The following is a 21411-nucleotide window of genomic DNA, read 5'->3' as shown; positions in this document are numbered from 1 at the left end:
CATCTCTCTAGCCTGGAGTAAATTGTTTCTGATACTTTTTGTTTGGTTGAAAAGCTGAGATAACCAATCATCCCTGATTAGAAACCAGTGGCTGAGCCTAGGCTGCATGGGGTTCTGCTGTTCAAAGGGGTTGTTTTTTCTGAGTACTTTGGGCTGGGCCTTTTTTTTTTTTCAATGTGCACAAAGAAATTGTCGCTGTAATTGCCAGGGCGCCAATGTCTCCAGGCAAATGAAGCACATTCATGTCCCTTTTCTCTGCCTAGTGAGCAGAAATAAAGGGTGCAGCAGCGGGACCATTCTTGCCAATCCTTGGGGCTGCCATGGGAACTCATGGTGGAATTCCCAGCAGTTCAGGGGCCAGCCTTGCCAAAATCGAGAACATAAAGGTTTATGCGGCCTGATGAGAAGGAGATTTCCGTCGTGTAATAATGGGAGACAAAGAAAGACGGCTTAAAAAGATGTAGACCTTTGAGTCGTTTTCTGTTCCAGGCCCAAGGCTGGTCAGGAGCCACACCCAGTGCTGGACTCTTGTTCTTAACCATACTTCTTCTTCCAAGACATCCACCTGGCTAGTATGCTGTGAGGGGGACCAAGGGCTCTTCCTTTCCTTCTTGTATTGGGAGAGCTCCAAGCCAGTGTTATGCAATCAAGAAGGACATTTCTAGGATCCACTCCCTTAATCTCCTCATTGAAATTCAGGAAGCTGTGTGCCTGCCCCTGGCTGAAGTGCAGATTGGCTGATCTTTTGTTCCACTTATGAATACTTCTTGCTGGAAGTCCATCACCCAGAGGCCAGCTCTCCCAACCACCGGACGACAGCAGAGGTAAGCATTAAGACATTAAACTGCAAAGTAGTCTTTTGTAATCGCATGTTCCCATTTTGTGCTGGATAGGTGGAGCTCCCCTCGGTTTGAGACTCATAAGGTTGCTGGTGGAAGTTGAAACGTACTATGTCTGAAGACTCAGATGAAGTCTGAGTGTACTGAATCTAGATGAGTTCGGTGTTTTATTTGTGTTGAGAGTTAGGGGGTTTATTCCTTTTTTAAGTTCACAGTCCTAGGGCATGAGCATATTCCTTTAAGAAAGTGTTTGCTTAAACCAGACCTGATAGTGTTTACCGAGACAGAAGTTTAAGGCCAGCCCCGGGCCACACAGTGATACTTTGTCTCAAGAGAAAAATTCCAAAGCAATTTCTTGATAATGACTTACTGCAATGGTAGAGTTTTCAGTTGTCAAAGTCCACAATGATCTCATTGCATAGGAGGCAACGGTGGTCTGAGTCTGTTGGTGAGTCTCAGCTTGGGTGCGTATCATTCTTGGTACCATGCCTGTTTCCAGCGCCATGACACGGGAGGGGCAGTTCAGGGAGGAGCTGGGCTATGACCGGATGCCCACACTGGAGAGAGGTCGGCAGGATGCAGGACGGCAGGACACAGGCAGCTACACCCCTGACTCAAAGCCCAAGGACCTGCAGCTGTCGAAGAGGTTGCCCCCGTGCTTCAGCTACAAGACATGGGTATTCTCTGTGTTGATGGGGGTGAGTAACTCAGTATTGGCTCAGAGGACAGCAAACACCATGTTCCTTCAATTCTGGTCCTGCTCTGTAGAGTGCAAAGCCTGATAGACGGGGAATCAGTCTGTCGCTTTCCTTTTCTCTTTCTTGTTCTTTCTTTCTTTCTTTCTTTCTTTCTTTTTTCAGTTTTTGGAGATACAGTTTCTCTGTGTGGCCCTGGCTGTCCTAGAATTTGCTCTGGAGACCAAGCTGGCCTTAAACTCAGAGATCCACCTGCCTTTGCCTCCCAAGTGCTGGGATAAAGGCGTGTACTACTACCACTGGTGGTATTTATTTTGTTTGTGTCCTATCAGTTACTTTTCTCAGTATCTGCCATGGGGGCCTATGTCCCTAAACTGTAATTTTCCTGAGCCCACAGTTACCTGTGACTACATGCTCCTGAACTCCTGTACATAAGTGGTCTGTGAAGGCTGGAGGCCATCATGCTTCAGGGTAGCTCTATGGAGTGACTGACAAGAGTTGTGGCCAAGGCTGGGGTCAGGACCATGGAGCAGGAAGAGCTACAGAAGCCACAGGACTACGGGGACTATGGGAGACCATGGAAAGGGCTAAGTTGGGTATAGCTAGAGAGCAGATCCATGCTAGCCCAGGGTGAAGCAGTGCCATATGGGGTCCCAGGACACCTGTACACAGTCTTGTGGATAATCAATTGGGAAGCTTAAAGCATCATTTGGCCCTGAGTGTGCATAGTACCCGAGGACCCAGATGTTGTATGTATTTCTCTACAGAGGGAGCTAGGTTTTGTGCAGCCCTAGTCTGAGAACATTCAGACAGGGACCTCTCCCTTTCCACATCTCTAGACCTTTTCCAGATTCCATTTTGGAGCAGTTTCTGCAGGGGCAGTAGGGCAGGCACTGTTTTACTGACCCTGGACCTGGAGATCCTAAATCCCCTGATAATACTTTCCTTCCTCTCCTCACTCCACAAGTTTGGTAATATCTGCTCTGGCACCAGACATAGGAAAGGGGAGGTCCATTCTTTGGGTTGTGCTGGTCCTGCCAAAAAGAGTCACACAGGACCCAGCCATAGGCAAAATAAATAATTGGGAGACTGTTAGTTAATATGGGAAACATGAGCTTGCAGTCAAAGGGTAGGTGTTGCCCCCTCAAGTGTCTTATCATCAGACAGAGCCTGTTATAACCTGAGTCTATGTTGCTCTTTTGCAGAGCTGCCTTCTTGTGACCTCTGGGTTTTCACTCTACTTGGGGAACGTGTTCCCCTCCGAGATGGATTACTTGCGCTGTGCAGCAGGCTCTGTAAGCAAGTTCCTCAGTAACACCAGCACCCTAATTCTCCCATTGTGGGTGCAAGACCCCGTGATCTGGGCTTTATAGATTTCTGTCAACTACTCAGCAGGTCTGACTCGTGTGTGGGAAACAGCACTTTTGTTCCTGGTGTGTTGTGATGGTTTGATGCTCTAGCTGTCTTGAATGCCATCAAGGGACTTTTAGGGTCGAGGGAGCTCCTTGTATCCAGTAGATTGACAGTGATGGTTTGCATTTGTGACTCAGACTATTGTAGAAGCTTAAACATTGTAACACACGACTGTCTTAGCTTTATGCTGAGCTGAGATAAAACTCAAAGTCTTCGGAGCTTGGTAGGCAAGAGCTCTAACCCTGAGCTGTACCTGGTCCCCAATGCATGGTTTCAGGGTTAGCATCATGTCTAGGGCACAAGACTCAGGTGAACTCTTGGCTCACTTGGGTTCTGGTCTCTTTACAGTGCATCCCTTCAGCAATTGTGAGCTTCGCCGTCGGGAGGAGAAATGTCAGTGCGGTAAGTTAAGCCTTCAGAACACCCTGCAGACTTGGAGACCCCACAGTACTGAGGTATGGAAAGCGGATGTTGTCTTCATTTCTTTAGTATTTTTTTTTAAGAAGAAAATGCCTCCTGCTTTGTTTTTCCAGATTCCCAACTTTCAGATATTGTTTGTTTCGACGTTCGCTGTTACCACTACGTGTTTAATCTGGTTTGGATGTAAACTGATCCTGAATCCATCAGCCATAAACGTAAGTCACTAGAAGGGGCTGTGAGTCACAGAGGGTTTCCTGTTTTTACCTGAGTCTTGTCTTCCCTCTGATGTCAAATGCTGCTCTCACTGAGCAGGGGCAAGCCCTGGTTTTCCTGTGCTTCTGAAGGAATCATCTCTACTGAATTCTAAGTTTATTCCATTGGACAAATCTATTGATAGATGACATTTTAATGTCTATTTCCCAACAGTGACAGGCCTGGGATGCACCTCAGGGGCAGAGCACATGCTTCTAGCATATTCAATGCTCTGAGATTTAGCCCATTACCATACATGTTAAAACACACAAACACACACAAGCACACACACAGTGACACACACATACACCACAACACAATAGCAACATATCACTGTATTTCATCAAATCGATGATGCTATTGATTGTAAGGCATTCTGTCATCCTACGTGCTAATGAGAAAAGTGAGGAAAAATTACTCAAATTGTGAATCTCAGTGAAAAGAAATAGCACCAGGAATAAGGATGTCCTATCTAGTCTTGTGAGAGCAAAAATTCAAGGAATACCCAGGTTGCTGTGGGGCAGAAGAGAGGCTGCTCACTGGACACTAGGATTATTGAGTGCGTGCAGTAAGTTGCTGGATATGAAACATAAATATAAAACTAATTGTTCCACAAAAGTTGAAAATGCACTCTACACACAGATGCTTTATAGAAGTAAATGTGTAGAGTTGGGTCAACACATGCCTGTTATCCCAGCACTTGGGAGATGGGGGTGGGGAGGCAAGATCAGGAGTTCCAGGTCAGCCTTGGCTATATAGTTAATTGTGAGAACATTCTGGGCTATATGAGACCACGTCTCAAGAAACAAACAAAACATATAACATTCCTGGAAATATGCCCAAGAAGAGATTACAAACTATGAGATATATCTTTCAAAAATTATTTTATGTGTTGAGGTGTTTTTACCTGCATGTATGTCTGTGCACTATGTGTGTGCCTGGTGCCAGTGGAGCCCCAGAGAGGGTATGTCATTTAAAGACATACCAGATATTAAAAGACATCGGGAACAAATAGAGGGTGAGACCATGAGGCAGTGCAGGTCAAAGGGAGAGGGTCCTCTCCAGCTCCCCCTGCAGGTCTGCGTAGGACTTGGTTCAGGGGAGCACAAAGAAGGAGAAGAATTCCTCAATGTCCTCCCACAGCCAAAACTACTGAAAGCAATCCTAATAGACGGGTAGGCTGGGTGTGTGATTACAGGAACTGTCATAGATACAGTCATCCCAGAGTCACATCATACTGAGGGCTTCAGGATGTCTAGCACACCTGTGACTAAGAAGCATGCACACGGGCCTGGAGCAATGGCTCAGCAGTTAAGAGCACTGGCTGCTCGTCCAAGATCCTGGGTTCAGCTCCCAGTGCCCAGGTGCACAAATCACAATTGTTTATAACTGTAGGTCCATGGGGTCTGATGCCCTCTTCTGGTACACAGACATTTATACAGACAAAATACCCCTAGATGTAAAATGAATAAATAAACCTTATTTTTAAATGTGCACGAAAGATCAGAGCCATGGCATGAAACTTCAAACTCGAACAAATGACCCCTTCCTCAGAACCACAGGTGACTGAACTCTGAAAGATGGGTAGAACTGTATATCCGCTTTTGTTCATAATGTAGCAATGGACCAGCCCCAACATCACCTGGTACTTAACATCTGCAGAACCTCAGTCCCACCTGGGCCAGGCATCAGAGTCCATAAGTAACTAGGCTCTCCTCCATGGCTCTAACCATACTAAGATCTGATAGTTACTGAGCCAATCATAAAAGCTGCCTGAGGCAGGTTGGGGGACCTCAGGAACACAGCATTTGACCCAATCCTGCTCAGAAACTATGCCTCATTCAAAGACATACAGAGGACAGTGAAATAGCCACAATGTGGTTGGACAGTCGGGAACATGGCTCCATCTGTGTGGGTTGTATCTCACTGTCTCGTAGGCCCTTCCTCAAATCCTCTGGTCTCTGCTAAGTGCTGGGAAACCTTTGGGGTCTATGCATTGCTTTTGCCTGATGGTAGGGTGTTCTTGATCTCCACCGATGCATCTCCTTGTGGGTTGGCATTATGGCTAATCTTGGTTGTAAACTTGACTACATCTGGAATCAACTAAAATCCAAGCAAGCTGGGAACAACTGTGAAGGATTTTTCTTTTCTTTTAAACTTTTTTATAAAAATTGATTTACATTAGTGTTGTGTTCTGCCCCCATGTGTGTCTCTATGAGGGTATCAGATCCCCTGGAACTGGAATTTCAGACAGTTGTGAACTGCCATGTGGGTGCTAGGTGCTGGGATTTTTAACCCAGGTCCTTTGGATGAGCAGCCAGTGCTCTTAACCGCAGAGCCATCTTTCCAGCCCCAGTGAGGGGTTTATCTGGCTTGGATCATCTGAGGTGGGAAGACCTACTGTAACTCTGGGCCACATCTTCTGGTGTCAGCCCACATGAAAGACATGAGAGAAAGCAGCCTTTGCTTTTCGCCTGCTTTCTCTCACGTGTACTGGTAAGTTCATCTGTCCTGTTACTAAGACATTCCTTTAGGCTCATGTTAGAACCTACTCTTTGGGGGATTCCAACAGAGACTAAAGGCCAGCAGTTCTCTAGGATTCTAGCACTAGATTGGATTGGAAATGCTGAGACATCCAGTCTCATAGACTGAACAACTACCAGAACCTTGACCTTTCTGTCTGGATACGTCCATTGTTAGACTACTGTGACCACAGCTACTATGTCTCTCTAATAAAGTATAGATAAGTCTCTCTCTCTCTCTCTCTCTCTCTCTCTCTCTCTCTCTCTCTCTTCTCTCTCTCTCTCTCTTTCTCTCCTCTCCCTCTCTCTCCCTCTCTCACACACACACACATACACACACACACACACACACACACATATACACACACACACACATTCATTTAACCAGTCTGCTCCTCTAGGACAGTAGTTTTCAATCTTTCCTGATGCTGCAACCCTTTAATATATTCCTTATGTTGTGGTGACCCCCCCACCATAAAATTATCTTTGTTGTTTTTTCATAAGTGTAATTTTGCTCTTGTTATGAATCATAATGTAAATATCTGTGTTTTCTGATGGTTGTAGGTAACCCCTGTGAAAGAGTCCTTCAACCCCCAAAAGGGTCAAGACTCACAGGTTGAAAATGGATGCTGTAGAGGGCCCTAACTAACACAGTTGGTGTATCCTGTCAGTATCTTTGAAGGTCCAAACCACAGTGGGAAGTCACATCTTACCAGTAGGGATAAGAGTCTATCCTCTGCCTCCAGACCACCCACTTCCCAAGTCAGCTGACGTAGGGTCTCAGATACCAGAAGTGAGGTCTCTGCCACAGGCTATGCCAGTGTTCTGCTAGTTCAGAGCATCTCTCCACTAGACATGCTCGATACCAGCCTGAGGGTCTGTGTCCCTTGACCTCACTACCTTAAATGTATTGACTCGCAGTTCCCAGTCAGAGGAAGGCAGAGGCAGCAACTTCCTGTTTTTATCCATATCTTCTTAGCCAGATAATTTTGGAAACTCTTCTCCTGCCTGTGACTTCTCTAAGGCTTGGCTTCCCTGTCAGTTACCTGTCCTCACGCTCAGTTCAGGTGGAACACCACATCGTCTTTTTCATAGCAGGGCTAGTCCACATGGCTTTTCCAAGAGACACATGAAGAACCATCCATCTATTTACCTGACATAGAAAAAGCATTTGCAGATCAATATTTATTGCACATGCCTGCATGCATGCATGTGTGTGTCACTTATCTATGCTTTATTATAGTTGATCTGTAAATATACAGTTGATCTGTAAATACAGTGGGGAGTTTGGTGAACCAATGTATTTATTGGCATTACTTACAGCCTCATATAGTCTTGAGATGGTGACCTTGAAGGTGACCTCATGTAGTCTTGAGATGGGGGAGGCTCAGAGGTTGATAAGGCAGACCTCATGAGGGTCTCCTGTGTGTGTGCTTCAAGGTGTCAGCGCTCACGTGCAGCCCACAGAAACCATCTACACTTTAGCTCACTTTTGGTTGGTGAAGCGGCTTGTTCTTGGTTACTCAACATTATATAAAGAACCCACTTTGAGGCCAGGCCTACCCTTAAATTATTCCCATCTGATAAAACAACAAGCTTGACCTCAGTTGCTCCATCTTGGTTGGAAGAGCAAAGAAAGAATGATTCAGTCTACATCTTGTTTACACATTTTAAAAAAAAAACCTTATTTCCCAAGATGTACAGATTAACTGATTTACTTGAGCTGGTAAATGACACCAGAACTATCTGAGAAACACCAGGCACGTGAGCTTTTCAGACACACTAGATGGAACCCCTCACAGGGACTATAAAAGAAGGAGCACCCCAAGATAAAAATACGGCAGGCCTACTGACCAGTCACTTAGTCACCTAAGACTCTTTGAAGAAAACTACCACAGGAAAGATCTCCTGCCCACACTCCTGTGCTCAGCTTGGTTGAGCATAGGCTTTTCTGCTAATCACACCAACCCACTTCAAATTCATGCTTGACATGGCCTGCCACCAGGACCCACATTTGATATCCCTTTGCCTGAACATCTCCGCTGTTAGTCACTTATATCCAGTCCCTCATAGACTTTGCACATGATGTCAACTCTGCCTCTGACTTCAGGAATCTCAGTTCCTCCAACTTCACTATCACCGAGTCTGGTAATGCATTTGATTACAGGTGTTTGCTTCAGCTCCGGCGTAGTCTCCCCTATGCCAGATTTTGATGAAAATTCCCATTTTTGATGCTGTTTGATTCTTCTTGCTCCTGAAAATATGTCCCTTACTCTGTGCTGCTCAGTCTGTATTGGGTGTGTGGGGGTAAGCTGTGTGTGTCTACCAGTCCTCTCTACCCTGGCCCTGGGGTGACTAGACCTTGGAGAGGGGCTAAAATAGTTTTCTTTGGCACTGTCCTTGTTGTCTGGCAGAGCTGGGTATACATGGCAGGCAGTCTTCAGTAGTAGCCACTCTGCTTCTAGCTCTCTGGAGAAGCTGCACTTCCTGACACAGTCTACTTCTGACTGTCACAAGCTCTTCTTGTCCAAGAACACACTTCTGTGAATTACCTGTCACCCAACTGCCACTCTCTTCTGAGTATCCCAACTGATCATTGTCAGGATCCCAGTGAAGCAGGCGCAAGGATTTATTTTAAAATATCACCCACGTATTATTGATTTCTGATATCACTGTTAGAACATGAATAAATAGTCCAAGTATATTAACTTTTTGACATTTACCAAGGCTCACTGTTATGTCAAGATGTTTTTTCTTAGTATTCCATGGTAGTTATCAAAGAATAAACAATCTGTTTTATTTACATGGAGAATTGCATTTGTTTTTTAATCTTGGCTTTATTACTGTCTAGATGTGGTGAAGACAGCAGTTCATGAGACACCTGGTATTGAAAAGATAGTTGTTGCTCACAGATTCCATAAGAGGGAGCGTCCCCATCATCAGGGCCACCAAAGGAGCACCAGAGCAATGTACAAGCAGAGGTAGTGAGGGAGGACAGGCAGGCACCTTCATTGTGACCTCCACAGAAAAGAACAAGTCAGACAGGGCAGAGACAGATGACCCTCCAGCTTGAATAGCTTCCTAGGGTGGTAGACTCAGGACCATCCCTAGTTGCCTGGATTCTGCCCTGGGGTGACAGGCAGGTAGATAGAGACCCAGTTAGGGATATATGGGGTTGAGGGCGGTGGGTTGTATATAGTGTTATTTGCCAACTCTAATCATTAGTCATCCCTAGGGAGATCAAGGCTCTCCAGGATTAGCATGACCACAAGCCCAGCATCAGAACACATACAAAAAGTGAAGCACATGGTTAATGTAGCTCAGTTCTGGTTTTAAGAGGGGTTCTGTGTGCTTGTGGGGTGTGTGTGTGTGTGTGTGTGTGTGTGTGTGTGTTGTCATGTGAGGGTGTGTGTGTGCTGGTTGTTGTTACTTTTGTTTTGTTTCTGGTGGGACAGGTTCTCATGATGTAGCCCTAGATGCCCTAGTTGACCTTGAACTTGATATGTAGGCCAGGCTAGCCTTGAACTCACAGAGCTCTGCCTGCCCCTGCCTCCCAAGTACTGGACTTAGTTGTATATCAACACCATGCCTTGCTGGACAAGAGTTTTTAATGTGTTTTTGCTTTTGATTAGTCAGCTTCTGAGAAACGTGTTAAATTCTTTATCTGTAGTTGTTGGTTTATCTATTTCTTCCTGCAAGCCTGTCATTATTTTCTATATTTTGAGGTTGTTAGTCAAAGATTACTGTATAGTCTTTCCCTTACAAATTTACTTTTAAAACCACACCTATAATCCCCATAACTTGAGAGAACTGTGAGTTCAAGACTAGCCTGGACTACAGTTCTAACCTCAGCCCCTTATCGAGACTGTTTCAAAAAAGGGCCGTGGGCATAGTTCAATGGTAGGGTACTTGTTTAACATACAGGGGATCTCTCAAGTCCAGTTCCTAGGACTGCGTAGTGAGTATCAGTTACATTTTTATTCATTTGTTAATTCTGCAGAGCCCAGGAGCAAGTGCCAGGCCTTGTGAATGCTAGGCCTATGCTCTGCAAGTGTGAGCATGTTGACATGCTGACACAGTTGGCCTCAACGTGTTTCTGTCATCCTCCAAGCCTCGTGTTTGCAGTGTCTGAGAACTGCACATGGAGCTGAACATGCTGTGAACATTTGTGTTCATGTTTTGTGTGTGCTTAGATTGGGGAGGGAGACACAGCTCAAAGGCTTCATGTAAGATGCAGTTTTGCTCAAAAGAGGCTAAAAAGTAGTTTATCATGAGCAAAAGATAAGTGACCAAGGCCCAGGAACACAAACTCAGGTTACCTATGTGTGTTACCTGACAGTGTGTTCCAGTGCAGAAGAGGTTATATGAACCTTTATAGACCAGAATAAAAGAAAGTCCTCAGTCGATACATTTCCCAGATAAACCGGTGTGGGCATCATCAGGTAGGCAGGCAAGTGATGAGCAAGTGAGAACATCGCTTTTATACTTTGCAGATGTTCTGACATATTTAGCTTTATAGTATTGGAAACTAGAAGTTTTTTAAGTTACACATTCCAAATGATTTCCCTAGGAGTCACAGAGATGTTAGGCCAGAGAGAGATGCTGGCAGTGAGCAACTGTCCTGGGTTAGGCTCTCTGTCCGCCTCATTCCAGTTCTTTACAGTCATGAAGTTCTAGTTATTCACCCAGGGTGTGCGATTTCCCGCCCAGATGAAACTTCTAGATGGAACTTCAGCTTCTAGGCCCAGAGGCCTAAGCATGTTCTTGAATAAACCATTCAGTTAAGAGTGATTTTTAAAACAATACCTGGGGCTTGTGATATGGCTTAGCAGATACAGGTGCTTGCTGCTAAGTCTGACGATCTGAGTTCAATCTCCAGGATCCCACAGGTGGAAGAAAATAACTTATGCCTGCAAGTTTTGTCCTCTGACTTCTATGTGCATACTATGACTGATGTCCCACCTCAGTGTGTATATATATATATATATATGGAAATATATACATATATTTTCATACATATATTTGAATATATATACATATATATACATATATACATATATACACATATATATGTATATATATTCATATATACACATATATATATGTATTTGGCTTTGGGGGGACAGGGTTTCTCTGTATAGCTTTGGCTATGTCCTGGAACTCACTCTGTAGTCCAGGCTAGCCTTGAACTCATCATAGAGATCCATCTGCCTCTGCCTCTCAAGTGCTGGGATTAAAGGTGTGCATGAAGCTAGCTGCTGCTGTCACTATTGCCACCACCAACAGGCTCCAATGACTAAGTTTAATTCATAAATTTAAGTATCAAAAAGGTTGATAATGTACAGAGAGAGCGAGCGAGCGAGCGAGAGAGAGATATCAAACAAACTAAAAAGTAGATCAAACAGAAGAGAGGCAGTATGGTTTGCTCAGGCCTGTGACAAGGAGAGCAGAGCTGGATTAGCCAGCTGAAGGAAGACGGCAGCTTTCTGGGGGAAAGGACTAGCTTGGCTGAGGTACACATTTCCTTTGCAGATTAATTTCAACCTCATCCTGCTCCTGCTCTTGGAGCTTCTCATGGCAGCCACGGTGATCATCTCGGCCCGGTCCAGTGAGGAGCCCTGCAAGAAGAAGAAGGTGGGTCTCCCACAACTACCCCCTCATGCCCGAGCTGGGTCTGGATGCAAGAGCCATGGGTGGTAGGGGACTGGTAGGGGTTGAGGGTTGGTTAGTCAAGCCTAGGAAGGTGATGGTACAGCCACACTGCCTCCAGTGTCCTTCCCATCCTGTCCTGCCTTCAGGAGTGTCACTGGAACACCAGCTCTACCAAAACTGTTGGTAAGCTCCAGTTTCGGGGACTGGACATGTCCACATGCAGGGGAAATGTGTGCCCTTGAGTTGCTCTTCCATGCTGAAGGGCTATAACGCTGAGACTTTTAGAAGTATAACTCCTGCCCATGGCAACCAGCACCCAAGCCCCGCATTCCACGGCTCCACGAGGACTTCCTTTTCTCTAGGGTTCCATCCCGGACGGCACTAACATTCTGGATGAAGTGACTTTTCCTGCTCGGGTCCTAAAGTCCTACTCTGTAAGAAAAGCCTCCCTCTTCTTTCTCTTGTTTCATTTCGACGCAGCCTGGCTATGTAGCTTAGGTTGGCACTGATCCATCAACCTGACTCACTCTCCCATGTACTGCATCACAGCACGTGCACCTGCATCACTGTGTTGGGCTGATGATGCTAATGACTAGGGAAACCCTATCTTCATCCCGGTTGGGCTTTGCCCATGAGCCTCCATATGGGTAAAGTAGGGCCCCCACCATCATCCACCAACTTGGCCTTCTCTAGTGATTTCTCCACAGTCAACCTGAACAGACCAGAGAAGGGTCTGAGCCCATGGCCTTCCTTGGGGAAGGCTGTATCTATGCACTGCATTCTGTGACTTCAGGGGTGGCTCCTCTCTCCCCACAGAGGTAGACCACTGGTGTGGTGGCCTACCAAAGTAACTGTGTTATTTTTCCCCAGGTGGTAGAAGTAATTGCTGGTGTCTCTGCTGTCCTCGGTGGGGTGATTGCTCTAAACGTTGAGGAAGCTGTCTCAGGCCCACATCTCTCTGTGACGTTCTTTTGGATTTTAGTGGCTGTGAGTACTTCCTGGATGGTCACCTTGTCCATGTATAGCTAGCTAGACATCACTTCAGTCACAGCTCTGGGTTTCCCTCCTTAGACCTTACGTGGCTGGGGTTGTTGTTGTTGTTTTCACAGTGTTGGAAAGCACACAGGAGAGACCCCCTCCCCCAAAGAATCTGGAAACAAAGGATTAAATGTATTTGTATGAAATTTTATCTTAACAGCTAGTATTATACTACTTGCCTATTTTTCTAAGAAATCCAATTGTCTTAGAGTTTTATTGCTGTGAACAGACACCATGATCAAGGCAACTCTTATAAAGGACAACATTTAATTGGGGCTGGCTTATAGTTTCAGAGGTTTAGTCCACCATCATGGCGGGAAGCATGGCAGCATGCAGGCAGAAGTTGTGCTGGAGAAAGAGCTGCGAGTTCTGTGTTTTGATTCAAAGGTAGCCAGGAGACCTGCTTCCACAGGCAGCCAGGAGGAGACTCTCTTCCACATTGGGAGAGCCTGAGCACTAGGAGGCTTCAAAGCCCGCCTACACAGTGACACACTTCCTCCAAAAAGACCATTCATCCTAATAGTGCCACTTCCCATGGGCCAAGCATATTCAAAGCACCATACCAATTATATTTTTAAAAGCTTGTGTGAAGCTCAGGGTCCATGTCTCAGGAAAGTCCATGAAGGTGCCAGAGGTCAAGGGACAGCCCTATGCATAGAGATTGACAAGGAGGCACAAGGAAACCCCAGTTTGGGTTTTAGATCATGAAGCAGGAGATCTCTCTTCATATTGCTTTTGGGATAACTGAATGGTGCTGCAGATAGATCCGAATTTGACTGTATTGCACTCTGCTGCCCGAGTACGTACGTAGCACATGTTCAAGTGATCAGAGAGCACAGAACACGACAGATGTCACCAAGGTCATCCAGGGGACGTGGAATGTCACTCTGTCATTCATGTAGGCTTTCTACAGGAGACTTGACTGGTTAAACAAATGGTCGAGCAACAAGCAGCTACCAAACCTGTGAGAGGCTGTCATGAGCCTAGGCAGCCCCGCGTTTCTTCTACCAGATAGAACGGTGAAATCATCAGGACAGGAATACAAGCTTAGCGTTTGGCTTTCTGAACACCAGCCTCTAAGTTTTTCTGTTCTCTTCCCAGTGTTTTCCAAGTGCCATTGCCAGCCATGTGACAGCGGAATGTCCCAGCAAGTGTCTGGTAGGTGAGGCCCAGTCCTTCCATTATGCCATGGGTCACACTTTGGGTGTGGCTCAACAAGGGCTTACAAGGAGAGGCCATGAGGGACCAGTCCACTGCCCAGGAGAAGCTCCACAACTGTCCTGAAGCCCCAGTGGCCTGGCTGTTTCCGAAAACAAGAAACAGACACTTTAGTTTTCAAAGTCAGAAACTCCTGTAGCTAAGCAAGGGATGGAGGAAGAGACCAGTCCTTTAGCTTCAGCCCCTCTCCTGTGGGCTGGTTAGCTCTTAGCAACTGTTAGCAACTGTTGGTCTTTGGACCTAAGGGATCTGCAAATGAGTCTGGCCCTGACACAGCAGGGAGGTTAAAAGAATAGATCTTAGAGGGAGGACTGAGTAACACACAGGAGCTGATTTTTCTTTTCATCACATTAGAGGGTTACATGTGAAATTCAAAACTCCCGCATCATACCCGGCACTGAGTGGGCGAGCGGAGTTTATTTAGACTCACATAGCAGTCCCGCCTCACACACTCAGCAGGTAGTTGCTGGCCACACGTACCACCCAACAGTCTGCTTCCCTGCCAGGTGGAGGTGCTGATCGCCATCAGCAGCCTTACGTCCCCACTGCTATTCACTGCCTCTGGATATCTGTCCTTCAGCGTGATGAGAATCGTGGAGATCTTTAAAGATTACCCGCCAGCCATCAAAGTAGGTGTCCATTCTATTTTGAAACTCTTTGGAAAGGAGCCACTTACTGACAGGGGCTCGAGGAGGGGATATGGGGCATCTGCCCCATATGTGTTCCTGGCAGTGACCAGAACAAATGGGCACCCCACCTGAACAAAGTAGCTCGGCCCAGTTTGCTGTGGGTGGGGTGGGCTGTGTGCAGAGTGAGGTTGGATCCGATTTGCTTTTTCCATGTTGGTTCTGTCCCCGATGGCTGCTCCGTTTCTGCTCACTGCTTTAGTTTTCCCTGCTTTTTTTTTTTTTCTACCTGTCTTAGCTCAGCCCTGTAACTGGCCCTCATTTCTTTTATCATGACTGGGGCTTCCTTCTGTCTTCTGACTACCCATGAGCATCTCAAGCCCAGTCATCAGGTTACCAGACGGCCCACTGGGATCTCAGTCAGCCTTGCGTTATTAAGTTGATAGGTGGATCTGAGGTTGGAAGTGTTCTGATTTTGTACCTTTCACATATGCTATCGCTTCCTCTGGGGCCCCCAGCACATTTCAGGAGTCCCCCAGGCTCAAACACACACAGCTGGCTTGACATCTGAGATACTTCACATCTGAGATTTATTTCCAGGAGGAACGCTTTCCCTGTATTCTGAGGAACCTCGTGTGTGCATCGGAAGGCAGGGCAGCTCCAGGGAGACACCCCAGCAGCTCCCTTGTGCTCACACATGCTTAAGACTGATGATGTCACACTCATCTGGACTCAGTGTCAGACTCCGATAACCCTTCACCCTTTCACATTTAGATGGCCCTAAAGTAAGAACAGCCCTCTATACCTCAAAGTCCCATTGTCGAGTCTAAGACAATCAACATTATCATGTGATATTAATATTCAGCCCATATTGATCTGCATGACTGTTTTAGAGCAGGACGTCTTGCTTGTTGGTCTGTTCAGTTTGGGAAAACCCTGTCCCCTGATGCTGTCTGGAGTGTGACCCCCACCTGTTCGTCTGTTTACAAAGATCCTGAGGAGCATGAAGGGGCCTGGAAATCATTGTGGTGTCAGGCTCTGGCTCTTTGTGTTCTTCCTGTTCCCCCACCTCCCCTATGGGCTGACGCTACTGGAGAGGATGGTGAAAGTGAGGGCCAGGCTGACATATTGCCAGACAGACAGCTTTGGTGTTAGTCAACACTACTGAGGACTCGCAAGGCCTCTAGTACTTTTTGAGTACTGCTGAGGTTCTTCTTTCTGTACCAACCATGACCCAGATGCATCCAGAGGACACCTTTCAGGTGAGCAGTCCTGTGAAGACATCAGTCTTCCCGGGTGGGCACTGAAGACAGCCTTGGCTCATCTTTTATGAACTTGACCCAGACAGGAGCAGGACACAGAGCTCAGAATCTGCTCTGTGGGTTCTCCCTGCTTCAGGTCCCTTCTGAGCCTGTTCAGTGAACAGAGCTGGAAAGAACTATATGTTTACAGACATGTTCTTGTATTGTTTCCAATTCAAGCTGAACATTATCGGGTTTTGGTTTTGGTTTTCCTCTCTTGACTTATTTGATGTTTTTCATCTTTTTACTCCTAATGCAAACACGATATCTATGATAACTTTTAATATTCTACTTAATTTTGTCTTATAATAGACACATGAATTTATAATAGACACAATTATAAGAAACTAACAATGCTACCAAGATACCACCTTCTCAGCTAGTCTTTGTGTGTGTGGGGATTGCTGTTTTTGGTTTTTTTTTTTTTTTTTTTTTTTTTTGAGACAGGGTTTCTCTCTGTAGCCCTAGCTGTTCTGGAACTAACTGTGTAGACCAGGCTATCCTCGAATGCACAGAGATCCACCTGCCTCTACCTCTTGAGTGTTGGGATTAAAGACGAGAGCCACCACTGCCCAGCATATATGTATGTGTGTGTGTATTTAACATTAACCTCAGAAAGAGTGATTCTCATATGCTGTGTGATACAAATCCCTTTTTTGTGTATGATTTTGCTATTGATTTGATAAGTGGTGAAGTCTAGTGTATTCTGGGTGTAGTCAACATTAGGGGCTGTTGCATTTTACATTACATGTTAAAATATACATTAATGATAATTTAGAACATAGCACATCTATGTGGCTCAGAAGACGAAGCTGAAGACAAGGTAAACTCTGAGAAGCAGGGGTGCCAGCCTACTTCCTCCAAGCTGCCACACTGCCATCATTTTCTCTCCTCCCTACAAAGCACATTGGGAATCCTAATCTATTTTGTGTCAGGAGTCATTTTTAACCCAATAATTTACCCTGCTGTTTTGTAAACACTCAGAGAGACAGAGCTCTTCTGTGCTCCTTCATTGCTCTGCTCAAACTTTACCCCACGGACCTGACAAGGCCCTGGTGTCAGGAGTTGGGTAATGTCCGGCCATCTGCTGTTACGACTAGCTCCTGGTGACCAGCTTTTATGCACATTTCATGTGAATTTGAGGATGAGCACCCGGGAGAGAAACTACGGAGAGAGCAGATGTTTCTGTATTCTTAAGTCTTCACCAGAAAGGTTTCTAGCTCGAGTTTTCCAGGGCCTGGCAAAAACCATGGACCGAATCTGACCTTTCTCGAGATGCTTCATCATTGTTGAAGCCCCATTTACACAGGAATCCATGTTTCCCTCAGTCCCTCAACACACTTTCCACAGGCTGGGCTCCTGTTTGCAGGTCCTCTCCTGCTATCCCACTGGCTCCCCCAGCTTGTCAGCATGTGCGGGAGCTGTCCTGGGCTCATGGTAGAGGGAGGAGGAGCTGTGATGAGGATGTAAAATGAATAAATAAAATAATCAAAAACTATTTTTGAGGCAAGATCTCAGTGTATGGTCTGGGCTAGCCTTGAACTTGAGATCCTCCTGCCTGAGTCTCCTAAGTGCTGGGATCATGGGCTCACGCCACTATGCCAATCAGCACTATGTCCTTTGTGTGTTAATGTTTAGTTGCTCTGTGTTTTTGTGGGCTGATGCTGAAAGGTATCCTTCTGGTTGCTTTGTGGGTATTTCTGAAACACTCCTTAACGTGTGAATTGCATTTTATTGCCTCTGGGTCCTGGGCTGTCAGGACAAGGACTCATACCCTGTCTTCTTCCTCTCCCTTCTTGCCTCTTCTTCACCACCATCAGGTGGTCAGGTCACTTTGCTAGTAGGTCTGGGCCCAGCCAAGGACCCTCTGTTCAGAGCCAACTGTACCAATTTCAGGACTGTGTTTCCTGCAGATATGTAATTGAAAATGTTGGTCTCTCCTGCCCTTTGCACACCCTCAGCTGAGCCACAGGAGTCTCACGTGCTCTGTCTCCCCTACGGCAGTCGGATCAGAAGCGATACAACCTGGGTCCTCTGTACGCTTACTCATCACATGGAAGGCAGCAGAATTGGTTAAACTGGAATGTTATGACTCAGATTACTGAAGAAAAAAAAAAAAAAAGGCCTGTTTGGATTTCTAGGGCCCAGTGGTCATCAAGTGGGTGTTCTGGCTCTGTTGAAACCTTAGGTGAGGAGAGCATTTGCAGGAGCGTGGTTCTGGGCCTGTTCTCATCTTGGTCTTTCCTCTAGTCCTATGATGTGCTCCTGCTGCTCCTGCTGCTGCTGCTGCTGCTTCAGGGGGGACTCAACACTGGCACTGCCATCCAGTGTGTGAGCTTCAAAGTCAGCGCCCGGCTGCAAGCTGCGTCCTGGGACCCCCAGTCGTGTCCCCAGGAGCGGCCATCAGGGGAGGTGAGTAGTCTGCCTTCCTAGGATGCCCCATCCTGGGTCCTCAGAGGGTCCTTGTGAGGTAATGGATCATTCCACTAATGCCCTTCAATGTTTGTTGTGATGTTTTGGAGTTTGCTTTATTTGCAGTATTAAAAATAAAGTTTGAACTAGGTTGTCTTTTAATGGACTAAATGAGTACAAACCCGTTCATGAAAAATACCATGGCTACAGGGCTTTCCACTCCACTCTCACAGACACAGAAAAAGCCTTCTGAAGACTCCCACAGAAGATGCCATGCTCTGTAGGGGAGAGCTGCTCCTGCCCAGCCTGTGGGGCTCCCTGCAGCTAGACATTCCTATTCTGTGACCAGGGGGCTGGGAGAGTCCAGAGTCACCTGGATGGTACTCTCCCTGCCCACCCCACCCCCATCCTACATTCTGAAACCCCCACCCTGAGGATGGGCCTGCTAACTTCTCCCTGAGCCATCTATGCCTATAGTGTCTTCCTGGACAAACTTGCCCACTGCCATCAAGGAAGTGACCTGGCTGTTCTGTGTCTAAGGAGATGTCCAGGCAGGCTCCCATCTCTGTCCTGGGTCTGTGTCCTGACCAGCAAGACCACAGAGCCAGATGAATAGGTTGCCAGATTCTAGATTCCAGAACTGACCATCATAGGAGCTCAGAGTAAGAGTGCAAGTTAACAGCCACCTGTCTCATGTCTGGAGGTGTGTGTCTGCCACCACTGTCCACTTCCTTCTTTACTGTCAGTTACACTCCCATCTTAAAGCCCACCCATTATACACATACAGACACTATGGGAAGGGATGTGGGAATTTCTAAGATGCTTTATCCCTTCTCAAGTGGCTTTCCCCCTCCATTCTCTCTCATGTAAAGAAGCTTACATATAAGAACACATCAGATGCAGCACACACTCAGCCGAATCCGCCTTCCTTCCAGGTCAGATCCTGATGAGGTGACACTGTCCTTGTCTTTTATCACAGGTGGTCCGAGGCCCCCTCAAGGAGTTTGACAAAGAGAAAGCCTGGAGAGCTGTGGTGGTACAGATGGCCCAGTGACTACAGGATAAAGAAACTGAGTCTGGGTGTCTTCCTGGCCCCCAGCATGCTCCACTGTACGGACTCTAACCATCACTCGGCTACTGCTTTCTAACATACTCGTTCCCTCCCATGAGGGCAGCCCAGGCTGCAAGGTGGCTTTTCGTTTCTGGTAGTAGTTTAACTTTGGAACAGGCAAGTGTTGAGTGTCAGGCCCTGTTAGGTGTCAGTTGTGTGTATCTCAGGTGACCCTGTTGGCCTGGGTAATGCTTGTTTTCCAGCCCTCCTCACTTCCTGATTTGACCCTCATTCACCAAGATCTGGTGTTTTGGCCTTAGGGTACTTCCGTGCCTTTGCATGCTTGCTCCAGTGCAGGGATAGTTTGGCTGTGAGACTCACAGATGGTTTGTGTACCGTCTCCCAAACCCCAGAGGACAGTTGCATTCTCCCAGCTGACAGAGAACCAAGGAATCTATAGTAAGTTGAGTCCTTTGTGAAAGTGGGGATCATTTTAGGAATTGCTTTCTGGGAGGGGAGCCTCTGTGCTTGGGAAGACACTGTGCCTTTACTGAGCTGGGGTATCAATGGATTCCCTTCCAGGGAGGATAGGGGGAAAGAACAGAGGTACAGGTTGTGCCTCAGAAGAGCTGGTCAGGGAGTGAAATTCCTCCTAGGCATCTCACTTGCAGATGCACATGACTCTGCTAGGATTCATGAAAAGCACAGTCATTTCCAAACAGATGCAAGGAAGGCGCCCGACAGGGAGAATTATGAGCAAAGCAGCTCCATCTCCAGTGTCGGGGATTTCCGGTCCTATCTTCATCCTCTTCCGCTCCAGAGAGCTGGGCCTGCCCCTGATAAGTTCTGTGAGAGGTCATTCTTGCCTGCCTATGTGCAGAGCCCACTGGGCTGTGGGCCTACTGCAGCTCTACCACAGGCTATTGGGTAGGAAGGGAGCCATGGTCACACTGGGCTGGCAAGCCATCTGCTGGGAGACTTGAACTTTCAGGACCAGAATGAGGCGGCAGGAGGATTGCTGCCAGCTTGCACTTTCTAATTTTAGAGTTTTAAAAGAAAAAGACTCATATAAACGGGGTCTGAAAATTGTCTCTTGTATACTTTTGTTTGTTAAAGATTAATATGCTTGAGCAATAAACGCTAACGTGCAAATGCGGTCATAGCCTGTTAAATGCTTCTGGGGAGAGAAAAGGGTGAAAGGGGATAAGAAATAGAACCTTAGAGTGGAAAGCCATTTTTTATTTATTCCTTCATATGTATAACACCTGTGAGTAGACTAGCTGACCAGTCAGGGAGAAGACTCCTACAACACCTGTTAAACAAAGATGCCCTTAAACAAGTTGTCCTCAACCTTCCTAAAGCCGCGATCCTTTAATACAGACCCACATGTTGTGGTGACCCCCAACCATAAAATTATTTATTTCAGTGCTGCTTCATAACTGTAACTCTGCTAGTTGTGAATGTAATGTGCCGTGTGATGGGGTCGCGACCCACAGGTTGAGAACCACCCCTTTAAACCAATTTTCAACATCCTGAAGTTTGTGCTGTAAAACAATGACAACTCTGACAGGTGCTGGGCCTTCCTCAACATAGCCCAAGGTGCCACCCACATAGGCACAAACACAGGACAAACATAGGGACTAACCTGGTAAGTCCTAGATGCCAAGTGGTGCTGGCTGTCGGGAAGGGACAGCCTGGAAACACCAAGGGCACAGCACAGGTACCCCACTAATGAACCTAGGTACCAAAGCCACTCTATGTTCCTCTGGGCATAGAGGATTTACTCTGCCCACCCTGATCTCAGTAGACACTCAGCTGGCAAAGGGAGAACACCAGCCTGGAAGGACCCTCGGACTCCCCCTATCCCCACCTCAGGCCTAAGTGGAGGCTTCTCGTGGACAACAAGAGAGCCAGGAGGGAGGAAGCCGAGGGTGGGGCAGGGTGTGACCCATAGTCTTTGTGACTTGGTGTA

The 21411-nt window shown here is 46.6% G+C and overlaps 1 protein-coding gene across 2 annotated transcripts; it reads left to right on the top strand.

Annotated features, from left to right (window-relative positions):
* The first annotated feature begins 630 nt into the window (after positions 1 to 630).
* Mlc1 (modulator of VRAC current 1) lies at positions 631 to 20595 on the top strand. 2 transcript variants are annotated; one of them, XM_034517378.2, is made up of 12 exons: positions 631 to 824; positions 1339 to 1537; positions 2740 to 2829; positions 3296 to 3349; positions 3481 to 3582; positions 11674 to 11775; positions 12156 to 12227; positions 12664 to 12780; positions 13933 to 13989; positions 14556 to 14678; positions 18227 to 18388; positions 19368 to 20595. In XM_034517378.2, the coding sequence occupies exons 1-12, from the start codon at positions 757 to 759 to the stop codon at positions 19440 to 19442; spliced, it is 1221 nt and encodes a 406-aa protein (XP_034373269.1). In that variant the 5' UTR covers positions 631 to 756; the 3' UTR covers positions 19443 to 20595. The 2 variants fall into 2 exon arrangements, with proteins under 2 accessions (XP_034373269.1, XP_034373270.1); XM_034517379.2 differs by having other exon boundaries at positions 685 to 824; positions 1262 to 1537.
* The last annotated feature ends 816 nt before the right edge of the window (positions 20596 to 21411 follow it).

The sequence above is a fragment of the Arvicanthis niloticus genome, chromosome 13 (genome assembly GCF_011762505.2).
Source record: "Arvicanthis niloticus isolate mArvNil1 chromosome 13, mArvNil1.pat.X, whole genome shotgun sequence".
Taxonomy (NCBI): Eukaryota; Metazoa; Chordata; class Mammalia; order Rodentia; family Muridae; genus Arvicanthis; species Arvicanthis niloticus.
Note: the sequence above shows the minus strand (reverse complement) of the source record. Positions and strands in the feature narration are given on the sequence as shown.